This window comes from Hemitrygon akajei, chromosome 7 (genome assembly GCF_048418815.1).
Source record: "Hemitrygon akajei chromosome 7, sHemAka1.3, whole genome shotgun sequence".
Taxonomy (NCBI): domain Eukaryota; kingdom Metazoa; phylum Chordata; class Chondrichthyes; order Myliobatiformes; family Dasyatidae; genus Hemitrygon; species Hemitrygon akajei.
This window is the reverse complement of record NC_133130.1, coordinates 158,637,924-158,661,098: the sequence shown is the minus strand read 5'-3', so window position 1 is coordinate 158,661,098 and position 23,175 is coordinate 158,637,924. Positions and strand designations below refer to the sequence as shown.

General features: G+C 46.5%; 1 protein-coding gene across 1 annotated transcript; it reads right to left on the bottom strand.

The window, feature by feature from the left end:
- Positions 1-52: 52 nt before the first annotated feature.
- Positions 53-21,658, bottom strand: surf1 (SURF1 cytochrome c oxidase assembly factor). Its single transcript, XM_073052284.1, has 9 exons — positions 21,513-21,658; positions 18,182-18,245; positions 17,108-17,235; positions 14,817-14,899; positions 13,939-14,130; positions 13,262-13,334; positions 12,301-12,463; positions 1,831-1,912; positions 53-224 (listed from the first exon to the last, which is right to left on the bottom strand). Exons 1-9 carry the CDS (start codon positions 21,645-21,647, stop codon positions 158-160), a joined length of 987 nt encoding a protein of 328 aa, XP_072908385.1. The 5' UTR covers positions 21,648-21,658; the 3' UTR covers positions 53-157.
- Positions 21,659-23,175: the final 1,517 nt, after the last annotated feature.

Sequence of the window (23,175 nt, the reverse complement as noted above, 5' to 3'; positions counted from 1 at the left end):
GCCATCTTAATCAATTATAGTGAAAGCAACTTATTGACAAGCCAGAGGGCGATTGCTGTTGGAGAAACTAATTTTATTGGGAATATTAAGTGTGATTGATTGTAACATTTCTATTGGAAAAACCTGGCAAGTCGAATGGAATTCCAGAAGGACGACTCTAGGCAGGGATTTTCCGTATGAACTTCTGGAACCACATATAGGAGGTAGCTGCACAAAGTCCGTACCTTTCAAATAAAGAAAAGATTGTACCAGAAATGAGAGAGACAACAGGTTGAGGGTCTAATGACGGATTACTGATAAAGGCGTTTAATCGCACAGACATGGAGATGGGAAAAGCAAATATAAAGAAATTTCAAAGTCAAATCAGTAGTGAACCCAAAAAGGAACTTGGGGAATTTCTTTTCTCTCCTCTTCCCCCCCCCCCCCCCCCAATAAGTCAGACAGCATCTGGTGGAAGAGTTGATCTTTAGGATCAAAACCCTTCATCAGGACTACGGGGGGGGGGGGGGGGGGAGGAATGCAACCTAGCAGGTTATAGGTGAAAGGTAAGGGATAAAGGCAATCAATATGAGAGGGCAGTGAACCATGGAAGAATGGGGAAGAGGTGAACCAGAGGGAGGGGGTGGTGATGGGGAACAGAGAGGGTAGCCAGAATGGGGGAAAAGTGAGGGGGAGCAATTATAAAAAGTTGGAGAAAACAAAGTTCATGCCTACAGGTTTGAGGGTACACAGCTGGATAAAAGGGTTTGCTTGTCCAAACCTGAGTTTGGCCTCTGGCAGCAGAGGTGGCCATGGACAGACATGTTAGAATAGGAAGTTGAAGTGTCTAGCCACTGAGAGATCCTGCCTTTTGTGGCAGAGTGAGGATACTCAACAAAATTGTCCCTTGTGTTGGGTCTCACTGGGGGCTACACCTGATACAATGTCTGCCACCAACAGACTTACAGGCCTCACCTGTAAGGACTTTGAGGCCTTAATTGAAGGTGTAGGGGTAGGTCTGGCACTTCACACACCTGCAGGGATAAGTACCAGGAGTGAGTATCAAGTGGACAAGGGGTGCCACATACAGAGCGATGCCTATGGAAAGTGCGGGAAGCAGAGCCACTGCAGTCAATGTAGCACAGAAAAAGTTGGGGAGCATTGCCAGTGTTGAGAGTTCAGAGTGAGAACCAGTTCTGCCAGCCAGAGGGGGTGATGGTGGAAGGGAACTGGTAAGGTCTACCATCCAGAAGCAGAGCTTTAATGCCTTCCTTCGGGGAATGGAAGGTCATTAGGGAACTAGATGTCTATAAAGGCGACCTGGGCTATGAACTGAAAATGATTGAAGTGAGGACAGCAAAGAATTTAGAACTTCCTGAGAGCAAAAATTGGCATCTTAAGCAAGAGAAATGGGAATAACAGAAAAATTAAGTAATGAGGAGATGCAAGTTATACATGGCTGACAATCAAGACTGAAATCTTTTCCATGCAGTTCTCTTAAAACCAATGGAATCTTTCAACCCAGCAGCTCCAACTGACCCCTCGACCAATATTGATTCCTGCTGTAATATTTTTTTAAATTATCCATTTATTAAGACGTAGGTTTTTGCTGGCAAGGCCTGCAATATTGTCCATCATGGGGTATCCTTGCTGGTAGTGGAAAGGCTTTGGGGTGGCATGACCTGATCCTATACCCTAATGTCAGACCTCCCAGTAACTATTCTGGTAACCTCTGCACTTACAGGCCATTCAGTATCTGCAACTGAAAAGATCAGCACTTGCAATACCTTTCCTTTGATTGAGGTTAGCCTTGGATGGAAACTTAACCTAGGATAACAGTTGTGGTCTTACCAGGTTAGTATGTACTGCAGGTGTTCATTCCTCAAGGTGACCCGGGTCTGCCCGCCAACAGGGCCTCCAGGGACCGTGCTGTCTGTAAGAAACAGTGATAGAAATTTCTGCATTTTGTGCTCAGATTACCTTAAGGTGCATCACCAACCATCTAGACTTGAATTTCATCAAAGCTTTAAATTCAGACTGAGAAAAGAATCCTGCTGCCCCTGGGCTACAACCATTACTGTCACCCACACCATCCTGCTGGGCTGGTTTTCCACCCCACCAGTCAGCGATAAGTTCACCTTGGTCCATTTCGTGAGGAGGAATATTGGGAGTATAAAAGTATAAATTTTGCTGTGTAACCAAAACTATGAAGTCAGTTTTGAAACTTACTATTTGCTATACATGTATCCTAAAAATGTAGAAGACAATGGTGTGTTAATGAGAGGTAGCTAAGAGATGTAGATTAGGACATGATTAAGTCAATGGGTAAAAACAATAGGGGCAAGATGTACGTGTGGTACGTGTGATACGCAACTATAGATCGATTACATATGCTAATGCAACTGGACCAGGAGATTACTATAAAAAATGCTGGGTCCGAGGATCGGTGGTCAATCAGCGACTAGCTCAATGACTGTCTCAGCTTTGATTTGCAAATTAAAGTTTAACCCTTCTTGAAGAATCTTCTGCGTCTTGGTCATTTGTGGGGCACGAGAAACCACGACAAAATTGGCGACCGCGGCAGGACCGGAAAGAGACCCGCGGAAAGGAAACGGCAGATTGGGGACGCTTCCCAGTCCTCTAGGGACCCCCACAAGGCTAACAGAATTAAGGGTGCACCCAAACAAAAGGTAAGCGCTTTTTGCGACAATTTGGACTAAGAATTCTGTTGGCTTTGGGGAGGTCTTGGAGTCTCAGAAGTGTGGAACCACTGCCGAAGGGTCTCTCCAGTCCAAAGAATTTGGCAGAATTGGGGGTTAACAGGAGGCTCAGAGGATTGATCAAGAACACTGCAGTGAGGGTAAGTTCAAATAAGTTAATAAGAAAAAGTCCACGTGGTGTTGGTAAATCCCTGTGGGTACCGCTTCGTATGAAACGAAGGGCTGAACGGGCAGGGAAAGGAAAATAGAATAGAATTAGAGTAGAAAATCCTCGTGGATACCGCCTTAAGAGATCTGAATGGGCGAGGTGCAAAGAGCAAGTTCTGTGGGTACCGCTCTGAATAGAGGTCTGCACGGGCAGAACAGAATAGGAAACAAGGACAGTCCAATATATAGTTTAAAGCGCTGGTAGATAGACGATAGACTAGGCATAGAATTAGAGTAAATATTATCCAGTAAACGAACTGTGAATCTCTGAAATATCTTAAAAGAGAGAATAACATGACAGGTAAAGGAACGGCAGTAGAGATTCTGAGCAAAAAATTCCCGATAAATAAATGTGAGATCACAAAAACTTCAGAAAAATGGGAAAAAAGAACCAAAAACTTGGTCACAAAGTGGCCAAGAGAAGGAACGTTTGATGTAAGTTTGTGCGAAGAAATGGAGGGACTAATTAAAAATTACAAACCAAAAGATAAATCTAAGAAAAGAGGGCAAAAAAGAGAACGAGAAATGGAAGTGCTAAAACTCTTCAAAACGGAGGTTGAAAGGCTGAGGAGGACAGGTAGACTATTGATTACAAACGAGGAAGACACTAAGGTGCTGGAGAAACAGCCTGTTAGAGAGAGAGAAGGGTACGGTGAGAAGCTGGCTTCGGCTCCGTACCCGGATACGAAAGAAACAGAAAAACCCCCTCCCTATAATGAGGAAGGAACCCCTAAGCAGTGCCCCCTGCTGACGGGAACAGTAAGCATGCAGGGAGAAGTCCAAGTTTGGGATAATGAGGAGGAAAAAAAACAATACGAGAAGGAAAAAGTGGCGATATGGAAGGAGATACAGGCAGAAAGGATAAAGGTGGAACAGGCATAGAGAGAAATGGAAGGGATTGAACGGATGAAATACTTAAGAGAGGAAAAGGAGTATCGGTTATACTATAGAAATAAACAGACTAGAAAGGAAAGTGGCTCATCAGGGCAGGAAGAGATGAGGCATTCAAGAGGAAGTGGAAAAAGGATAGGAGATGAGAGTCTTGGAGAAACACAAGAAAGAAGGGAATCAAGCACGAGTAAGGATCATGAGGAGTCCCTGCCACAGGTGTACAGACACGGACAGGAAGAAAGAGAAGGTGACTCATTGGAGGAGCAAGAGTTAAGTGGAGAGAGAGAGGATGCGAGAATTTGTGGGGAAGAGGTAGGAGGCAGAAGCCTAGAAGAGCAGAAGGAGGCGGTCGGGGAGTGACTTGCAGAAGTAGAGAGAGAGCTAGATAAGTTACTGAGAGGGGATTGCCAGAGGAGATGCGAAAAATACTCCAGGGGCCAACCAAGTATTGAATCAAGACAGAAAGGAAGGACTCCACAGGGAGACCGAGGGAAGAGCAGGACCCCGGAGACATTTGTGTGGGAGGCAGTAAAGACATACCCTGAGACAGATGGGGAGTTGGGTGAGGAGGAGAGCCAGGGCAGGTGGGAAGAAGGAGGAAGAATGATGCCGTCGTTAGTTAAAGGATCAGGACAAGTGCAGTACATCCCTTGGGGATCCCAGGACCTAGAAGGGCTGAAAAACACTCTGCCCAATTTACATGAAGGAGCAGGGAAATGGATTAGAACCTTTGAAGAAGAAACAGCGGGACGATTATTGGCTATGGGAGATTTGAAGGCACTGTTGATAAGGTTGATGGGAACCTCCAAATTTAACGAACTAATGGAAATGGCTGGCATAGTAAACTCGAACGACCCAAGAACTGATGGAGATGGGTTTGACAGAGTGAGGCAGAGGGTATGGCAGGCCCTCAGAAAGCTTTATCCACCCAAAGTGGACCCCAAAGCCTTAAAAGGGGATCCACTGGGAGACACTGAAAACCCAGCAGTCTACGTAGAAAACCAGTTGAAAAGGTGGAGACTGAGCAAGAGGTGGAGAATAGCTTATTTATGACCTCACTGTTCCGACACAGCATTTTGGATGCAATGCCTCCGCAAGTAAAATCCAAACTGGAGGAAGTGGTTGGGCTGACATCAATGACCCCACAAGAATTTAGCAACCATGTAGTCCATGCGGTTGAAAAATACCGGAAAGACAAACGAAGGTTGGCTGAGCAGCAGGAAGAGGTACAAAGAAAGTTGATACAAATGCAGCTCGAAGAACTCAAAAAGAAGGAAAAAGAGAAAAACAAAAAGATGCTGCCAGCAACCACCAGTTCGAGTACAGCCATCGAACTGGACAAAGCACTGCTATATGGAGGGACCGATCATACTGTAAGACAAGGGCTGGAAAACCCCATGCCAATAATTGACTTTGGGGGAGCATTCCCACAAGTGCCCTATCAGGAAGAGACTAAATTCAAACAGCCCAGACAGGACTGGAAGTCCCAAGGAGGGGGACAGAGGAGCTATGGGCAGAGGGGACCAGTGAGGAAACAAGGGGAAAGAGAGGTAGAGAGATTGTGCTGGGAATGTAATCAGCCAGGTCACATGAGAAGAGATTGTCCGTTTACACCATGGCCTGTTACATACCAGCAGGAACCGATAAGGGAACCAAAGTTTAGCCAAGGACCAGCCCCCACAGGCCCAAGCGGACCTGTGAACCCCTATGCGAGGTATTAGGGGTGCCCCGAGAACTTGAGTGGGAAGGGACATTACCCAATGATAACAAGGGAGGCAGACGAGGAACCCATTGTTCAGGTTATGTTAGAAGGGCAACTGACACCAATGATGATAGATACTGGAGCCACGTACACTTGCGTACAGCCACAGTATGCCCTTCACCTTCCCATGTCAGGAAAGTTTATTAAGACGGTAGGGTTCTCGGGGAAAACACAGTTGACATAGTGCACGGCTCCAGTGCGGTTGAGAATGGAAAATAAAGAAATTGTTTTGCTGGTGCTAGTATTTAAAGGAACTCCGATTAATTTGTTAGGCAGAGATGTCTTATTGAAACTGGAATTAAAATTAGAATGCACCAGAAATGGGCTGAGTGTGAAAAGAGCAGGGGCTCAATTGATAGTGCGAGAAGACAAGAAGGCTAATGTCTTTTGGATAGGAGACATCGCAGACCAGATTCAGGAAACCTGGGAAAAATGGAAAAAGGGCGTGTAGGCTATATTACCCAGGGCTGTAATGCCCAAATCTGAGCTACATTGTACAGTGATTTTTGACGAGACTCAGAACAGGGAGTTAGAGGAGAAATGGCACCTGGAGGCATGTACCCAGCAGCACCTGGAAGGGGAGGCTGTGATAATTGGAAAGCAAGGGGCATCTTTACAAGTTAAGTGGAACACCTTTTTAGAAAAATGGTACAGGATACCGTTGTTGGTAAACAAGGGATATCAGTCTAAAGACTTAGGACCCTTAGTTAAGAGTGCTGAAACCGTAACAGTGTGGAGGAAAATCATGCCAGAGGTGTGGATATCAGAAGACAATAATTGCATTAAAATAATTGTAAGTGTAGATATGGTAGGGACAGTGAGAGAGGTCGAAATAACTCCCCAACCACACATGCCCTTGCTGGGAAAGGAAAGAGGCCAGCAGGAAGATAAAAGGTTAGATGAGTTGCCGTCTATTCTGTGGTCACAGCATGACACGGACGTAGGGAAAATAAAAACAGCTAGTCCGGTGGAAATAAAGCTGAAATGGGGAGCAATTCCACCCAGGAGACCACAATACCCTCTAAGACCAGAAGCCGTAGAGAGAATAGCATTGACAGTGCAGGGGTTGCTTGAAATAGGAGTGCTTAAAAGAACAAACAGTCCATGCAATACCCCGTTGCTGCCGGTCTTAAAAGCAGATAAATCTAAGTGGAGATTGGTGCATGATTTGCGAGTGGTAAATGATGTGGTAGAGGACTGGCCAGCGGTAGTCCCTAACCCACACACGCTTTTGACTAATGTTCCACCAGAAGCAAGTTACTTTTCAGTGATTGATTTGTGTTTGGCTTTCTTCAGCATTCCTCTAGCCGATCAGTGTCAGTATTTGTTTGCCTTTACTTACAGAGGTGCTCAGTATACCTATACCAGAATGCCACAAGGATTTAAACATTCACCACACATTTTTAATCAGGTGTTGAAGGCAGACCTAGAGGGCATGCCATTGGAAAGTACATTGTTACAGTATGTGGATGGCCTGTTGATTTGCTCCCACAGCGAGGAACAGTGTGAGCAGGACACTGTAACTCTGTTAGAGAAGCTGGCGCACGGAGGACATAAAGTATCCAAAAAGAAACTGCAATTTTGCACACAGCAAGTGGAATACTTAGGCAGGGTAATATCCAAGGGAGTGAAGGCGATAGCACCAGATCAGATTGAGGCAATAACTAAGGCCCCCAAACCCCAGACTGTAGGGCAGATGATGACGTTTTTGGGAATGGCAGGGTACAGCTCAGATTGGATAGGAGAATATGCTGAGATTGTGGCACCTTTGAGAAAGATAATGAAAGAAGCAGGACATACAAATTTGAAGAATGACTTACAGTGGAATGGAGAGGCGGAGATAGCTTTCAATACTATTAAGCAGGAATTGCAGTCAGCACCAGCATTTGCTTTGCCTGACTACGAGAAGGTTTTTCATTTGTATGTATCCAACCGACAGGAGGGTTATGTCACAGTGGTTCTAACACAGGAGACAGACACAGGAAAAGCAAAGCAGCCGATAGCATACTACAGTACGAGACTAGATGAGGTGGCTCAGGGGTACCCACCCTGTTATCAGGGATTGGCGGCGCTGTACTATGCATATGAAAAGGCATCATCGATAACCCTGGGCTATCCTGTGACTCTGTACACACACCACAAAGTAGCAGAATTACTGGAAAGAGGGAAATTTGTGCTGACGCCAGCCAGGATAGCAGCGTATCAGCTGCTAGTGACATTTCCTGACATAACTATACAGAGATGCACTACCAGTAATATAGCCGATTTTGTCCCTTTAGACTATGAAAGAGAACCCCATGATTGTGTAGGGAAGATGATGGCATTTGCCAAATTGAGAGCAGATTTACGGTCAGAACCACTAGAGGATGCAGATAAAAAGGTTCTGTTCGTAGATGGCTCTTGTTATAGGGACTATGATGGAAATCACGCAGGGTTCTCAGTAGTGCAGCAGGATCAGTCGAGCTATAAGATTATTAGGATGGAGTCCTGTCCCCAACCGTGTTCCGCCCAACTAGCAGAAATCAAAGCCCTGACAGCTGCGTGTGAAATGATGGAAGGTGAGAAAGTAGACATCTATACTGATTCGGCATATGCTCATGGAGTATGCCATTTGTTCGGGGCAGTGTGGAAGCAGAGAGGTTTTAAAAAAAGTAATGGAGATCCCATACAACATTGTCAGCAAATTCTAGACTTAATAAAAGCCATAATGAAACCTAAAGCATTGGCTATAGTAAAATGCCAGGCACACAATAAGGGAAATGATGTAATAACAAAGGGAAATCAAGCTGCGGACGAGGCAGCCAGAAAAGCGTCTGGGTGTACGTCAGCTGTCATTGCCCCCCAGGTAAGCCTAACTCCAGAACCTGACGTAGAGGACCTAATTGAAATACAAGGTAAGGCAACTTTGGCAGAACAGACAATGTGGAGATAAAGGGGGGCCAAGCAGAACCCGGAAGGCTTGTGGAGCACGGAAGACAGTTTGTTGGTAGCGCCCACCCCTCTACTGACGATTCTGATTTCAGAAGCGCATGGGTGGACCATTGTGCAAGGGGGGAAGTGATAAAGAAAATAAAGAAGAATGGTTTTTGGTCACCTTATTTACAGGCTTCAGTGGACTTTGTCTTGTCACAGTGCGAGGTATGCGCACAGAATAATGTTCGGAAGGGAATTACAACCCCAATAAGTCACATTCCTGTACCTGAAGGACCATTTAAACATCTAGTGATCGATTACGTAGACATGATAAAGACAGTGAGAGGGAAAAGATACATGCTGGTAGTAATTGATCGATTTAGCAGATGGGTGGAGGTGGTACCTTCAAGAGATCAAGGGGCAAAGACAGTGGTAAAATTTCTGACAAATGAAGTGATCCCAAGGTTTGGAATACCTACAGAAGTTAGCTCAGACAATGGTTCAGCTTTTATCCAGAAAGTGGTCAAACTGCTACTACAGGCGCTGAGGATAAAGCAAAGATTTGGATGTGTATACCACCCTCAGTCGCAGGGCATGGTAGAGAGAATTAATGGAACCCTGAAAGCCAAACTAAACAAAATTTGTGCAGACACTAAACTTAATTGGGTCGATGCTTTACCGTTAGCATTGATGAGTTACCGCATGCAAACTAATCGAATGACATGCCTGACACCGCATGAGATGCTCACTGGGAGGCCCATGCCAGTGCCCCAGTGGAGAGGGCCGTACAAGGGACCTAGTTTGGAATAATTGGAAATAGAACTGAAACAATACATGCAGCAGCTAACTATGATACATAGGTCTATTTATGCCCAGGAAAAACAGAAAGAGCCGGAGACCGTACAAGGGGAAGGACCGATTAAACCAGGAGACCAGGTTTACGTGCGAGTTTTTCGGAGAAAGTGGAATGAGCCAAGAAGGGAAGGACCCTTTACGGTGACCAAGGCATCACCCACCGCAGTTCAGGTAGAAGGACGCTCCACCTGGTACCACCTGAACCATTGCACGAGGGCAGTCCTGCAAGGGCAATCAGGTGAAGTGTCCAAGGTAAGTGATGCGGAAGAGCAGTTATCAGGAGACAGACGGGGAACAAGAAGCTGACACTGCACCGCAGGAGTTTGATCAATTAGTAAGGGAAATTTTTGATTCTGAGGACGGGCCTGAAGACCCTCAGGATGTGGTGGTGGATGGTAGGGCTTCTTAACAGACAGGTACTGGATTGGCTTTTGGCAGAAAAAGGGGGTGTGTGTGTAATGTTTGGAGAACAATGCTGCACTTTCATACCGAACAATACTAGCCCAGAAGGGTCTTTCACCAGAGCAATGAATAAATTAAAGAATCTGCGGACGGAGGTCAAACAGAATGCAGGGTTCGGACGTCAGTTCTTTGATTGGTTAGAAAGTAGACTTGGAGGATGGGGAGCATGGCTGACTAAAATAGCAATAACTGTCAGTATTATATTGTTGAGCTGTGCGTTTGTGCTGTGCTGTTTTCTTCCTTGTCTCAAATCTCTTGTAGTGCGTGCTGCAACCAAACAATTTCCAATGCTCGTGGCAATTACTGAAGCAAGCTTAGTGGAGAAAGAAACACCGAAAATGTGTCGTTACAGCCTACAACACCTGCAGGGTGAACAAGAGCAAAACGACAGTGTGGGAGTAGATTGTAAGGGCTGCTGAGTCTTTTTCCCTGTCTCAGGTACAGAGGGACAGGTTTTTGGCTCAGCAGCCCAGGGTAACAGGGAGAGAATACTTTGAGGTCTTGGTGCAGAAAAGTATAGTTTAACCCGAGATTTGGGAATAAGTGCTTGAGTTTATTGAGGCTTTTGTGCGCGGACTCTTAGTCTTCTTTCTCTGTGTGAGACCCTCTGGGTCTCAAAGGGGGGATATATTGGAGTATAAAAGTATAAATTTTGCTGTGTAACCAAAACTATGAAGTCAGTTTTGAAACTTACTATTTGCTATGCATGTATCCTAAAAATGTAGAAGACAATGGTGTGTTAATGAGAGGTAGCTAAGAGATGTAGATTAGGACATGATTAAGTCAATGGGTAAAAACAATAGGGGCAAGATGTACGTGGGGTATGTGTGATACGCAACTATAGATCGATTACATATGCTAATGCAACTGGACCAGGAGATTGCTATAAAAAATGCTGGGTCCGAGGATCGGTGGGCAATCAGTGACTAGCTCAATGACTGTCTCAGCTTTGATTTGCAAATTAAAGTTTAACCCTTCTTGAAGAATCTTCTGCGTCTCCTGGTCATTTGTGGGGCACGAGAAACCACAACAGGAACCAGGAGACCCCATTTTCTTTTAATAGTGATGGGAAGCAGAGGCCCTCTGCTGGGAACAGATACACAAATCATTAAATGAGCAAAGCAAAGACTTAAAGGGGCATGGGTTCCTTTTCTAAGGGAGATATAATTAAATAGGGGAAAAGTTATGTTCTGTCTACAGAAACTTGGGTGAGATTGCAGGAGTATTTTGAAAAGCTGGCCATCACAATGTTTAAAACGAGAAATTGGAAAAAGTGCGAAAGATTTGTTAGTACTGAGAGACTGAGTAGTGTGCAGGATGCACTGGGATGACTTGGACTCCTCTCAAAGACTAACAGTATTATGATGGAGATCTTAAAATCATTAAGTAATTTGACTGGAGATGTTGGAAGCAAAAGTTGTCTTTAAGTGATTTTGACGAACCAAAAATAAAATATCCACCAATCCCATTGGTAGTGCAGAAGGACATGAATTCATCATTAAATGAAGGGAATGTGCAAATCTCTACTTCCCAGAGTGGGTGAGATGTATTTGGGTGCTTTATAAACACTTAAAGGGGAAAGGAAAAGGACTTTTTGATGTGATGTGGAGCAGAAACTCTGGCAAGAACCAGTTGAGCTAAATGGCTATGAATTCTATGGTCCCACTTGACAATTCCATTAGATGCAGGATAAAGCACATGTTGGGGCCATAGCGCACAGCAGATTTAACAGCAAAACAACAAGGGAACGTAGCCGACACACATACACACCTTGTTACCCATCACAATCTCACTCACGGTTGAAGAATAGGTGGCTCTATCTGTTCGAGTGAAATGACTGGCAGGCTTTTGATAGGTGAGGTGAGTTGGCGGCAGGGCTTCTACCTCCTCGAGAGACAACAGCAAAAGTAAACTGGAGCTGACCAGGCCAGGTACTTACTCACCTGGGCCATTCACAGCCAGCGTACTTGTGTGATCAGCCAGAGGAGGGGATGTTCTGTACTGCTCTCAGCAATATCAAAGACAGCCACATCCCAAAGGAAAAACATTAAAGGGAGAAAATCATGTGTCATCAAAACAAGGCTACCTGAAGCTCTTAGGAATGTCATTTCTGTAAAGTAATTGGTGCACTGATAAACATCAATGTCAGAATGACAAGGTCATCCACCACAGTTTGTAGGGATAAATATTAGCCGTGGTCTCCAAGAAATATTTGTCGCTTGAATGTGGAGTTGGGTAACAACAGTGAATACCCAACGTTACTACTTCTGCTTTGGATGAAGCACTCCCTCAGTACACCTCCCTTTGACAGTACAAGACAGCCTCCTTTTACCTCTTTGACAATCTGGGGCTCCCTTAAGACTGCGCTTCCAACAGGGCAGCATTCCAACAAAACTCCACTCCCAAATGCACCTTCCCCAACAGAAAGCCGAGAAGAGCTCCCTGACTTCTGCCCCGGTGACAAACAACACTGAGAGATTTGTGTAATAGCTCATGACCAACATGTCTTACCAAAGTCTGCATCAATGAGTATGGGCTCTGTGTTTGCAATCTGTGCCATTGCCTCTACGTCCCGGTAATGCCAGCAGTTCCTCTCAACGTCGTTCTGAGGGGTGAATGGCTTGCGCGTTTCAGTCAGTCGAATGACCCCAACCAGCTCCACCTCATCTGTAATCTAGCAGAGTCAACACATGAACTCCTGAGGATCACCTTCATAGCTCTTCATAGTTACAGAGCCAAGCTAATGATTTCTCACTGCCGCTGTAGAGAGGGTCCCATTAATATCCACCCTGTCCACCGGCAGTCTACAATTCGGGCCTGGCTTCTTTGATCTTAAACCATGCAAAATCCTGTGGGGAAGGACAATAGTCTAGAGTCCTGCTACTGGACTTTGAAGGGTTATGTCTGTTGGAGAAGCCCTCCAGCAATGGTGTGTATCGCCCCGGGGGCCTCACGAGTGGCACTGGCAATGCCCAGCAATTCCCCCGATTTAACCCTAGCCTGATCTCAGGACAATTTACAATGACCAATTAACCCACCATCTGTGGGAGGAAACCAGAGCACCCGGAGGAAACCCACTCGGTCATGGGGAAAACGTACAAACTCCTTACAGGCAGCGGCTGGAATTGAACCTTGATCACCTGTAAAGAGTTGTGCTAAGCACTACGCTACTCTGCCACCTTGATGTAAACAATGTTAACATCACTTTAAGAATTGACATTTATAATATTTTGAAGTAAAAATATGGTAACAAAATAGAGAAATTATTTTTTTCTAATTTCAAAATCAAGCTTTATTCATAATAATAGAGAAATAATTCCCAAATCTGGAGTCTTTCTGCTAGCCAATGGGGACCCTCTACGTCTCCACTGGTTAAAGGTCCTCAGTGGGGTCCATCGACCCACTGAATCCCCTCCCATCGAGCTTTCTACCCAGCCCCTGATTCTCCTTTAATGCTCCACCTGCTCCTCACCTGTCCTTTTGTCCTCGTTTCTGGATTGATCTTCCTCTTGGGTACAAAGCCCCTGTTCACAAGAATTCGCACTCTGAAAGGGAAAAAACACAAGCCCAGTTCAGTTGGAGGTCACAGGCTGATCGACTGGCCGTGAGCTCTGCACGCGGTCTGAGGCCAAGAGTTCCCCTCCTGCTGTCCCAGGGCGGAGGAGAACTGGGGGATGGGAAAACTTGTACTCTTCACAGTCTCAGCATTCCAGTCAAGCTGCGCTAACCCTCTTTGGAGGGTTCCATAGAGGGGGTGTTAAATATACCACATGGTGATCACTGAAACGCAGAATTCAAATAAAGAAAAATCCCAGTACATGGGCACAACCCTGGTATTGAGCAAACATGGACTGGATACCAGCTTTTCCATAGTAGAAATTGCCCTTAAAATATTAGATGTTCAATTTTCTCTTAAACTTTCATATAAAATATAAATAATCTCAATTTGAGTTGTAGAAACTTGGAGAAAAATGGAGAGTGTTTGTGGTTTCTCTTGGACTCCATGTGAGGGTCTTCTCGTGTTTCTGTGTAACAGGTGCAGGGACAAAGGGTCTTCCTGCAGTTTATTAGAATCAAGGGGCTCAATGGCTTCTCCTTGCCCCGTTCGGACACTCGGGAGCACGGGGAGCAGCTGTCCGTCTGACCTACCCCAGATCCGTGCAGTCAAATGGTGTGACCACATTGGCGCCGCTGTCTCCGCTGGAAGTCAGGCGCCCCGCCTCTCGTGCCTCCCTGTCGGGGTCCACCAGTGACCGGGGCATGACGTAGAGCTCTGTGGAGTGGTCAAACCTCCCGCGTACCTGCACCCGCCGGTACTCCAGCTTCTTCACTTCCAGTCCGCTGCGGGGCACAACACACAACGGTGAGAGCCCATGTAACCACGGAAACAGCACTAATATAATAAGCCACAATTCTAAACCCGGGACCTAAACAATTGCTCATCAGCATGATGGGTCAGTGCACTCTCTTTGGTCCTTTGGATTTAGAGATATTGAAAGAATAATTAATGTGTGAACTGTTGAAAGTCAAAGTTACTTCAAGGGCAAGGGGTCAGAGTTCACCCCTACTCAAGGGCAGGAGATGGAGTTACTCCCTGTCACAAGTCAGAATTACTTAATGGGCAAAGCATCATTCATATTTTGGGGTCGAAGGTTAGCTAAGTGGAAAACCTGAAATAATAAGAGGCGGTGCCTGAAATAGTCAGTGGGCCCAGCAGCTTCTGGGGAGAGCAGAGTTGCCATTTCCCGTTTCTTCTGATGAAAGGTCATCAACCTGAAATGTTCACCGCTCCTCTCCCCATGGCTGCTGCCTGACCTGCTGAGTATTTCCAGCATTTCCTGTTCCTAATGTCAAAGTTAAGTTTTCCTTTCACCTGGGGAAACGTTGGGATGGAGAGGTGTGGGGTAAGTGTTATGCTAGGGAAGGGGCAGCATGGGTCAGTGGAACTCCGGGGGTAAGAGCACGGTGGTGACGGGGGAGGGTTTCGTGTCACTTCACAGAAGGAGGATGCTGTCAATTTTACTTACTCCAAGGGAAGAGGCACGGGGTCCAAGTGGCTTCTTTCTTTCAGTTCGTCGATGAGCTGCAGTTTCCATTTCCGACGTTGAACCTATGGGAAGGGTGAGGGTGTCAGAGAGGGACATACAGCCCAATGGGGCAAAGCTCAGCCATGCAACAAGACAGGAGCTTGGTCCTGCACAGGGAACTGAGTGCAGTGGGGCAGTGACACTGACAGGGACAATGGAACATCTCAATGCCCTTCTCTGGTTACCTTCCAGCACGGGAATGTCAGCAGGAATTAGTCATACTGTTAGACCCAGCTCTTCCACCTCCACAGTCACCCTTAATCACAGCTGGCCCCACAGAACACCAAAACCCATCCCAATCCCAGAAACTTCACAATGACTTCCTACTCAGATTCCCACAATGAGCACCGACTCCTGCAAATCACTTCCAACACCCACTCCAATCCTGACCCCCACCTCACAGTAACAGCTGACCGGCAATTTTTTTTTACATAGTGGGACTCACTGATACCTGTGTGTCCCTGTAAGAGGATTTGAGCGCAAGAGGAGAGATACTTCCTGATGAGGCTGTATACTTTTTTATGCCCTCCCCCAGAAGGGGTACATTTGTGATAGAGCAGGGGATCCCAGCCTGGGGTCTATGGACCCCTTGCTGAACGGTATTGGCCCATGGCATAGAAACAGTTGGGAATCCCTGAAAGAGGGAATGAAGTTAAAATTCACTAGACTGATTCCTGACGAAGCAGCGAGCAGTCTAGGCCTGCACTCTCTTGAGTTTAGGAGAGTTTGAGAGATGATGCTGTTGAGGCATGCAAAATTATTGTGGGGCCTGACGGGGAGGACGTTCCCCAGGTACCAAGTTCCCAAGTACTGGGCCTAAAGCTCTCAGCTGGGAGAAGATGGTGAATTAGTGGAGTTCTCTAACCGAGAGTGCTGGGGGGGTGCACTCACTGAGAGTGATCAAGGTAGAGGTTGACCGAATTTTAAATTTTAAGAGAAACGAGGATTAAGAGTGCCGAGCAGTGGTAAAAGATAAACTATGCTCCACAGGATGAGTGTGAAGGGCCAGAGCAGAGAATGGCAGCCATTCTAGGGCCTGGGTCACCAGAGGGCAGGAGGGTCAGGGGAAGCGATGTGGGTGTTAACTGATGAGGAGAAACGTTCAGGAGCTCCTCCTGATGAAGGGCCCGAGATCTGATACACTAACTTCCTCTTTCCACAGAGGCTGCCTGAGCTGCTGAAGAGTTTCCAGGTTATTTCAGATTTCCAGCATCTGCAGTTGTTTGACTTTCGTCAGCCATGATCTGATTACACAGTGGAGCATGGCTCCTGCTTCTATTTCTCATGCTTTCTGACCTGCCACCACCACCAGCCCGAACCCACTTCCCCAGGAACCATCCCACAGTAACAGCAGAAACCTCCCTCAGCTCCATTCAGGGCCCCAAACAGTCCTTCCAGGTGAGGCAACGCTTCACCTGCAAATCTGTCGGTGTCGTCTATGGCACTTCACGCTCCCGGTGAGGCTCCCCCTCATCGGTGAGACCCATTGTAAACTGGGGGGCCACTTCTTCAAGCACCTCCGCTCCATCTGCCAAAAGCGGAACGTCCCGTTCCCATTCCGACGTGTCAGTCCATGGCCTCCTCTCATGATATGATGAGGCCACGCTCAGGGTGGAGGAGCAAAACCTTATATTCCGTCTGGGTAACCTCCAACCTGATGGCACGAGTATCGATTTCTTCTTTTGGTGAAAAAAAATTCCCTACCCCTCCCCTCTTCTATTTCCCACTCTGGCCTTTCTATCCTTTCTCACCTGCCTATCACCTTCCCCTGGATCCCCTCCTAGGGTCCACTCTCCTCTCCTATCAGATTCCTTCCTCTCCAGGCCTTTACCTTTCCCACCCACCTGGCTTCACCTATCACCTTCTAGCTCTCCTCCTTCCCCCTCCCCCCACCTTTTCATTCTGGTATCTTTTCCTTCCTTTCCCGTCCTGATGAAGGGCCTCAGCCTGATATGTCGACTGTTTATTCATTTTTACGGACGCTGAGTTCCTCCAGCATCTTGTGTCTGCTGCTTTGGATTTCCAGCATTGGCAGAATCTCTCGTGATTATGAGAAACTCCACCTGATTCCTGACCACCATGGCTGCTGAAACTCAGCCTAAACCACAAAATGTTTCCCTTAACCCCCACCCCACCCCCCGACGTCCCCGTCCGCCCCTTGTACACCTGGCCCAGACCCATCCACAATCCCTCGCCACAGTAGGTGAACATACACCAAGCTGCTGTGATACCTGCCAGGTTCCGAGACCAAAGGTGGCAACGGGGATCAAAAGCAGGGTCCACTTCAGGAAGGAGTCCTCGGTGGCCTCCGAAATGGTTCCTGTGGAGCTGTGTGCCACATGATGCCTCACAACAGTCCCTGAGTGATAAACACAGTCGAGGGTAAAAGCAGGGTCTGGGATCTGAGCTTCAACAACCGAACGGGTCTTCCAAGGATGAAGGGCTCCACGGAAAGGAGTCATATGCTTGGGATAATGATTGATCTACTGGAACACACTTACTACAGTGCAGGAGGCCATTTGGCCTATCGAGTCTATGTCAGCCCCCCCACCAGTCTCATTCATCCACTTTTTTCCCCCTTGCAGTAGATTTTCTCTCACATGACCATCAACACCCCAACACTCTTATCATTTACTTTGGCTGTGAGTTCTCCCTAACCTCTTTCCCTCCCAATATGAACACGTTTGGAAGGCGAGAACCCAGAGCAGCCAGGGAAAAGGCATACTGTCGCACGAAGAGCACGGATCCGCACGGGGACCACACGTGGGGTCGGGGTCAAAGGCGAGGCTCCTGGAGCAGTGGGGCAGCAGCACTACCCACTGTGCCATCCCATCAAAGCCACGTCTCTCCGGGAGGCCGGTGACTGACGGGAACTCATTGAATCTCTTTGCAGCAGTGGTGGGCTTTTGCACCACAGCGGTTTGCTGGGCTCAGGGGGAAAGTGGAGGTGAAGTCAGTGACGGGGGGAGCGTGGCGAACGGTCAAGCTGGCTCAAGATACCATGGAGCTGACTCCTGCCTCTACTTGTTGATGTATCCTCCTCACCCCCCCACACCCCCTTCCGATCTCCGACCTCCAGCCTCACAGCCCGTGGAGATTCTGCAAAGTTTTAGTCACTGCATTCTGCTGTTATTTACCTATGCTCAAAGCCCTGGAGTTACCTCTCTAAATCCCTTCACTTTAAGATACCACTTAAACACAGTCTCTGCGCTAACCTTTGGTGATCTTTCCTAACTCCCCTGCACTATGTCAGACACATCACGTTACAAGGCTTCTCCTTGCTTGGATGCATGCTGCTTGCTTACCTTTTGCCTTCTCCCTGGCAAAGTGGCCGTTACTGACGGCTTCTGATGAGCAATTATTCAGTATCTGTGGAATAAAAGAAAAAGAACTGAAGAAAGCCTGAGGTCAGTACCTTTGCTCAACTCTCCATCCTCACACTCATAGTCGGTAAGACCAAAGAAATGATTGTGGACTTCAGAAAGGGTAAGACAGGAGAACACAGCATGTCCTCACTGAGGGATCAGAAGTGGACTGAGTGAGCAATTTCAAGTTCCTGGATGCCAACATCTCTGAGAATCTAACCTGAACCTAACATATCGATGAAACTATAAAGAGGCTAAGACAGCGGCTATATTTTATTAGCAGTTTGAAGAGATTTGGTATGTCACCTCAAACACTCACACATTTCTAACTGCTTCCATCACCATCTGGTATTTGGGGGGGGGGGGGTTTGGTTGCTACTGCAAATTAAGCTGCAGAGAGTTGTGAACGTAGTCAGCTCCATCATGGGCACTCGCCTCCGTAGTATCCAGGACATCTTCAAGGAGCGATGCCTCAAAAAGGCGGCATCCATCATAAAGGACCTCCATTAGCCAGGACATGCCTCTTCTCATTGCTACTATCAGGAAGGAGATACAGGAGCCTGAAGGCACACTCTCAATGATTCAGGAACAGCTTCTTCCCATCTGCCATCTAGAGCACTAGAACACTACAGCACAGTACAGGCCCTTCAGCCCTCAATGTGGTGCCGACCCATATATGCCTTAAAAGAAGTACTAAACCCACACTATCTTGTAACCCTCTATTTTTCTTTCATCCACATGCCTGTCCAAGAGGCTCTTAAATACCCCTAATGTTTTAGCCTCCACCACCATCCCTGGCAAGTCATTCCAGGCACCCACAACCCTCTGTGTAAAAAAACTTACCTCTGATGTCTCCTCTAAACTTCCCTCCCTTAATTTTGTACATAGGCTTTCTGGTGTTTGCTATTTGTGCCCTGGGAAACAGGTACTGACTATCCACCCTATCTATGCCTCTCATAATCTTGTAGACCTCTATCAAGTCCCCTCTCATCCTTCTATGCTCCAAACAGAAAAGTCCCAGCTCTGTTAACCTTGCCTCATAAGACTTGTTTTCCAATCCTGGTAAGTCTCCTCTGCACCCTCTCCATAGCTTCCACATCCTTCCTATAATGAGGTGACCAGAATTGAACACAATACTGTTAAGTGCGGTCTCACCAGAGATTTGTAGAGTTGCAACATGACCTCTCTACTCTTGAACTCAATCCCCCTGTTAATGAAGCCTAGCATCCCACAGGCCTTCTTAACTATCCTATCAACCTGTGCAGCGACCTTGAGGGATGTATGGATTTGAACCCCAAGGTCCCTTTGTTCATTCACACTCTTAAGTAACCGACCATTAATCCTGTACTCAGTCTTCCGGTTTGTCCTTCCAAAATGCATCACCTCACACTTGTCCGGATTGAACTCCATCTGCCACTTCTCTGCCCAACTAATCTCTGAATGGACATTGAACTCATGAACATTACCTCACTACATTTTTTGTTTTTTCTGCACTACTTAATATACATTCATTCATACTGTAACTCAGTTTTTTCCCCTCTATTATGTATTGCATTGTACTGCTCCCACAAGTTAACAAATTTCACAACATCTGCTGACCCTGGTGATATTAACTCTCAGACCGATTCCAAGTGCTTGAATTTGGAAAGAGGCCATTCAGCCCATCGTCATGGTTTGTCTCTTTAAAAACCTGTGGGACATGAAGTGGTAGAGTTGTTGTGTTACAGCTCCAGTCACCCTGGGTTTCAACCCTGACCTCCTGTGCAGTGGGGAGTTTGCATTTTGTCACTGTGATTGGACGGGACCCACTCCCCCACCTGTTCAGGTCTCCTCCCATGTCCCTGGTTGACCTAAGCTGTCCTTAGTGGGCGGGTGAGAGTTGGAGTCTGGGTGGGTTGATGGGAACGTGGGGAGAATAAACGAGTGGTCGTTGATCAGTGCAACGGGTTTCTATTTCTGCACTCTGTTTCTCCATAGCTACTTACGGCACTAAAAACTGTCACACTGGGAAGCTTGGAGAGCTCATCACATTCTCCCAATGAGAACCCATCACCAAACCTGGAGCAATAAAGTGACAACCCAATGACACACCCGAGCCCTGATGATACACAGTGACAGATCTGTCCACACCAAGTCTAGTCTAGTGGCATGCAGTGACAGGCAAGTATCGACCAGAACTGCACCCATGGTCAAAGCGTCATTAAAGCTGTACCCCTGCGACATACAGAATCAGATGTGTACCTCTCCCTGTGACCCCTCATATTGACTGGTATGGGAACACCAATGCCATCACAGGTAAAGCCCTCCGCACCATTGAGCACATACATCTACGTGGAGCATTGTTGTAGGAAAGCACCATCCGTCATCGGGGACCCCCACCACCCTGGTCATGCTCTCTTCTCTCTGCTGCCATCAGGACGAAGGTACAAGACCCACACCTCCAGGTTCAGGAATAGCTATTACCCCTCAACCATCAGGCTCCTGAAGCAATGGAGAAAACTTCACTCACCCCATCACTGAACTGTTCCCACAACCTATGGATTCACTTTCAAGGGCTCTTCATCTCATATTTGTGATATTTATTGCTTATTTTTTTTGTGTTTGCAGTTTGTTGTATTTTGCACACTGGTTGCCTGTCCTGTTGGGTGTGGTCTTCCACTGATTCTACTATGATTATTGGATTTTATTGAGTATGCCTGCATACAACCTCGGGCTTGTATATGGTGACATATGTACTTCGATAATAAATTTACGCTGAATTTTCATATAAGTATTAATAAAATGGAGGAAGCTGGGAAGAATGGATTTCACCTGGGGAATTTGATAAAGTGAACTCCTCACTGTGAAAGCTCCTTTACACCAGGCAGTGAACAGTCCAGCTCTGTGTAGGAGGGGGCGCCTGATATAGTGGTCACTGTGTAAGTGAATGAAGTTTCAGTGAGTATACAGCATACCTATCTACCGCAGTGATACAGAAGGCACATACGAGTTTTCGGTTCAAATGAGTAAATTAGAATGTCGAATGGCCCACCATCTGAGGTACTTCTCGCCATGGCCAAGACAGGCCTGGACAAAGAGTGGATCATGAGTTTATTAACCAGCACTGGGTGTAACTGGGGCAACAGGTAATGAGAGCCTCTGGGGACAGTGAGTGAAATATCTAGCGCCGGCAACAGTCACAGTACACAACGAGGAAGGCCTCGATGACAGGCGGCAGCTCACAGCCCGAGGTGCCCCCCACCCCCGACCCCAGACACAGGACTACACTCACCAGCGACCCGAAGAGCCGCGACCTCCGGATCAGCAGAAACATCTTCCCGAGGAACCGGAAACACGGCCACGGTTCCGGGTTGCGCACGGCGGGAGGGAGGGAGGGAGGCTGGGGCTGGGAGCAGAAATACTCCATCTAGGGCAGCGCTTAACAACGCCTACCCCTCTGCCCAGTTTAATTCTCAATCCCAGGGCTCAGTTAACCACGCTTTGTCTAGTTTGTAAATATGACGGGCGTAGTAGTCCTGACCGTAGGCCATCTGGGCAGGAGATGCAGCCTGGGGTACATTATTTTTTAACAAAGGGTACCTAACCACCGACAACCCGAGGACGCCCAAATTTCAGATCAGATCGTCTGAGACAGAATGAGTGAACCAGACACAATGCTTTGTATTGATCATTGTTCAATTCCCCTAGCGACCCAGTGTTCAATGATCAAGTTCAATTGCTTTTTCACATCCCGAGGTGAAAATAGAGGACACTTTTTGACAGTTGCAGACAAAGGAAGAGGTAGTTAAGTTAAAATTCTAATCACTGTTCAGTCACCTCTGCTGGAAGCGGTAATGTCTGCAAGGCCTTGGCTTCAAAAGCTTAGTGTTATTGGCCACACATCAAATTCTCAACTTTGGGTGCAGTTCCAGAGGCATTTGATGTCTGAAAGTTCAGATCACTGCAAGGAGGGGAATAATACGTACGAGAATTCTTTCCCGCTTTCATAAATATTGCTGGACGGTTATACATCCTTTATTTTTTTGTGGTCAAAGGTAATCATTGACGAGTTGGTCTTTTCCCTTTTTTAGTGTAGTTTTGATTTCCTTTATCCAATGTCTTAGAGACTTATAGTGAAGGTTCATTGTATTGATGCCTGGGATGAGGAATGGGCAGTATTTTCTGAAATCTAGTTAAATGAGACCTGATCATTTAAAAAATATAAACGTTAAATGGCTTGACAATAAACTTCTTGGATAGAAAGGATTTTGTACATTCTTCCATGACTGTGTGGCTTTCCTCGGGGTACTCCAGTTTCCACACACATCCCAAAGACGTATAGGTTAGTAGGTTAATCGATCACCCGGGTGTAATTGGGTAACACAGGCTCATTTGGCCTGTTGCCGTGCTGTATTTCTAAGTAAATAAATAAAGTTTTCAACTAAGAGTCAGGTTGTCAGAGTTGGGGATTAGTCATTTACGTCACATAACAGGGAATATTTCTTTACTTCAGGAGGTGTAAATTTTTGACTAATATAATGCTAGAAGGGTTAATTGAAACTACACAATATTGGAGACTCTCAGCAAATCAGGCCACAACTATAACATGAGAATCAGTTTCAGCAGGTGAGAAGTAACTCACCTGAGACATTTCTTTGCACTGTATTGTAGTTACTGAGATACAATGCAGAACAGGCCCTTCTGCACCTTTGAACTGCGCCGCCAGCAACCTCTGATTTAACCCTATCCTAATCACAGGACAATTTACAATGGCCAATTAACCTACTATCTGGTACATCTTTGGACTGTGGGAGGAAATCAGGGCACCTGGAGGAAACCCGCGCATGCCGCGGGGAGGACGTACAAACTCCTTACAGAGGGCGTTGGGATTTTTGCTATATTTACATTATCAATAATAACTTACAATTAATTCAAGGGTTAATCCATTTGCAACT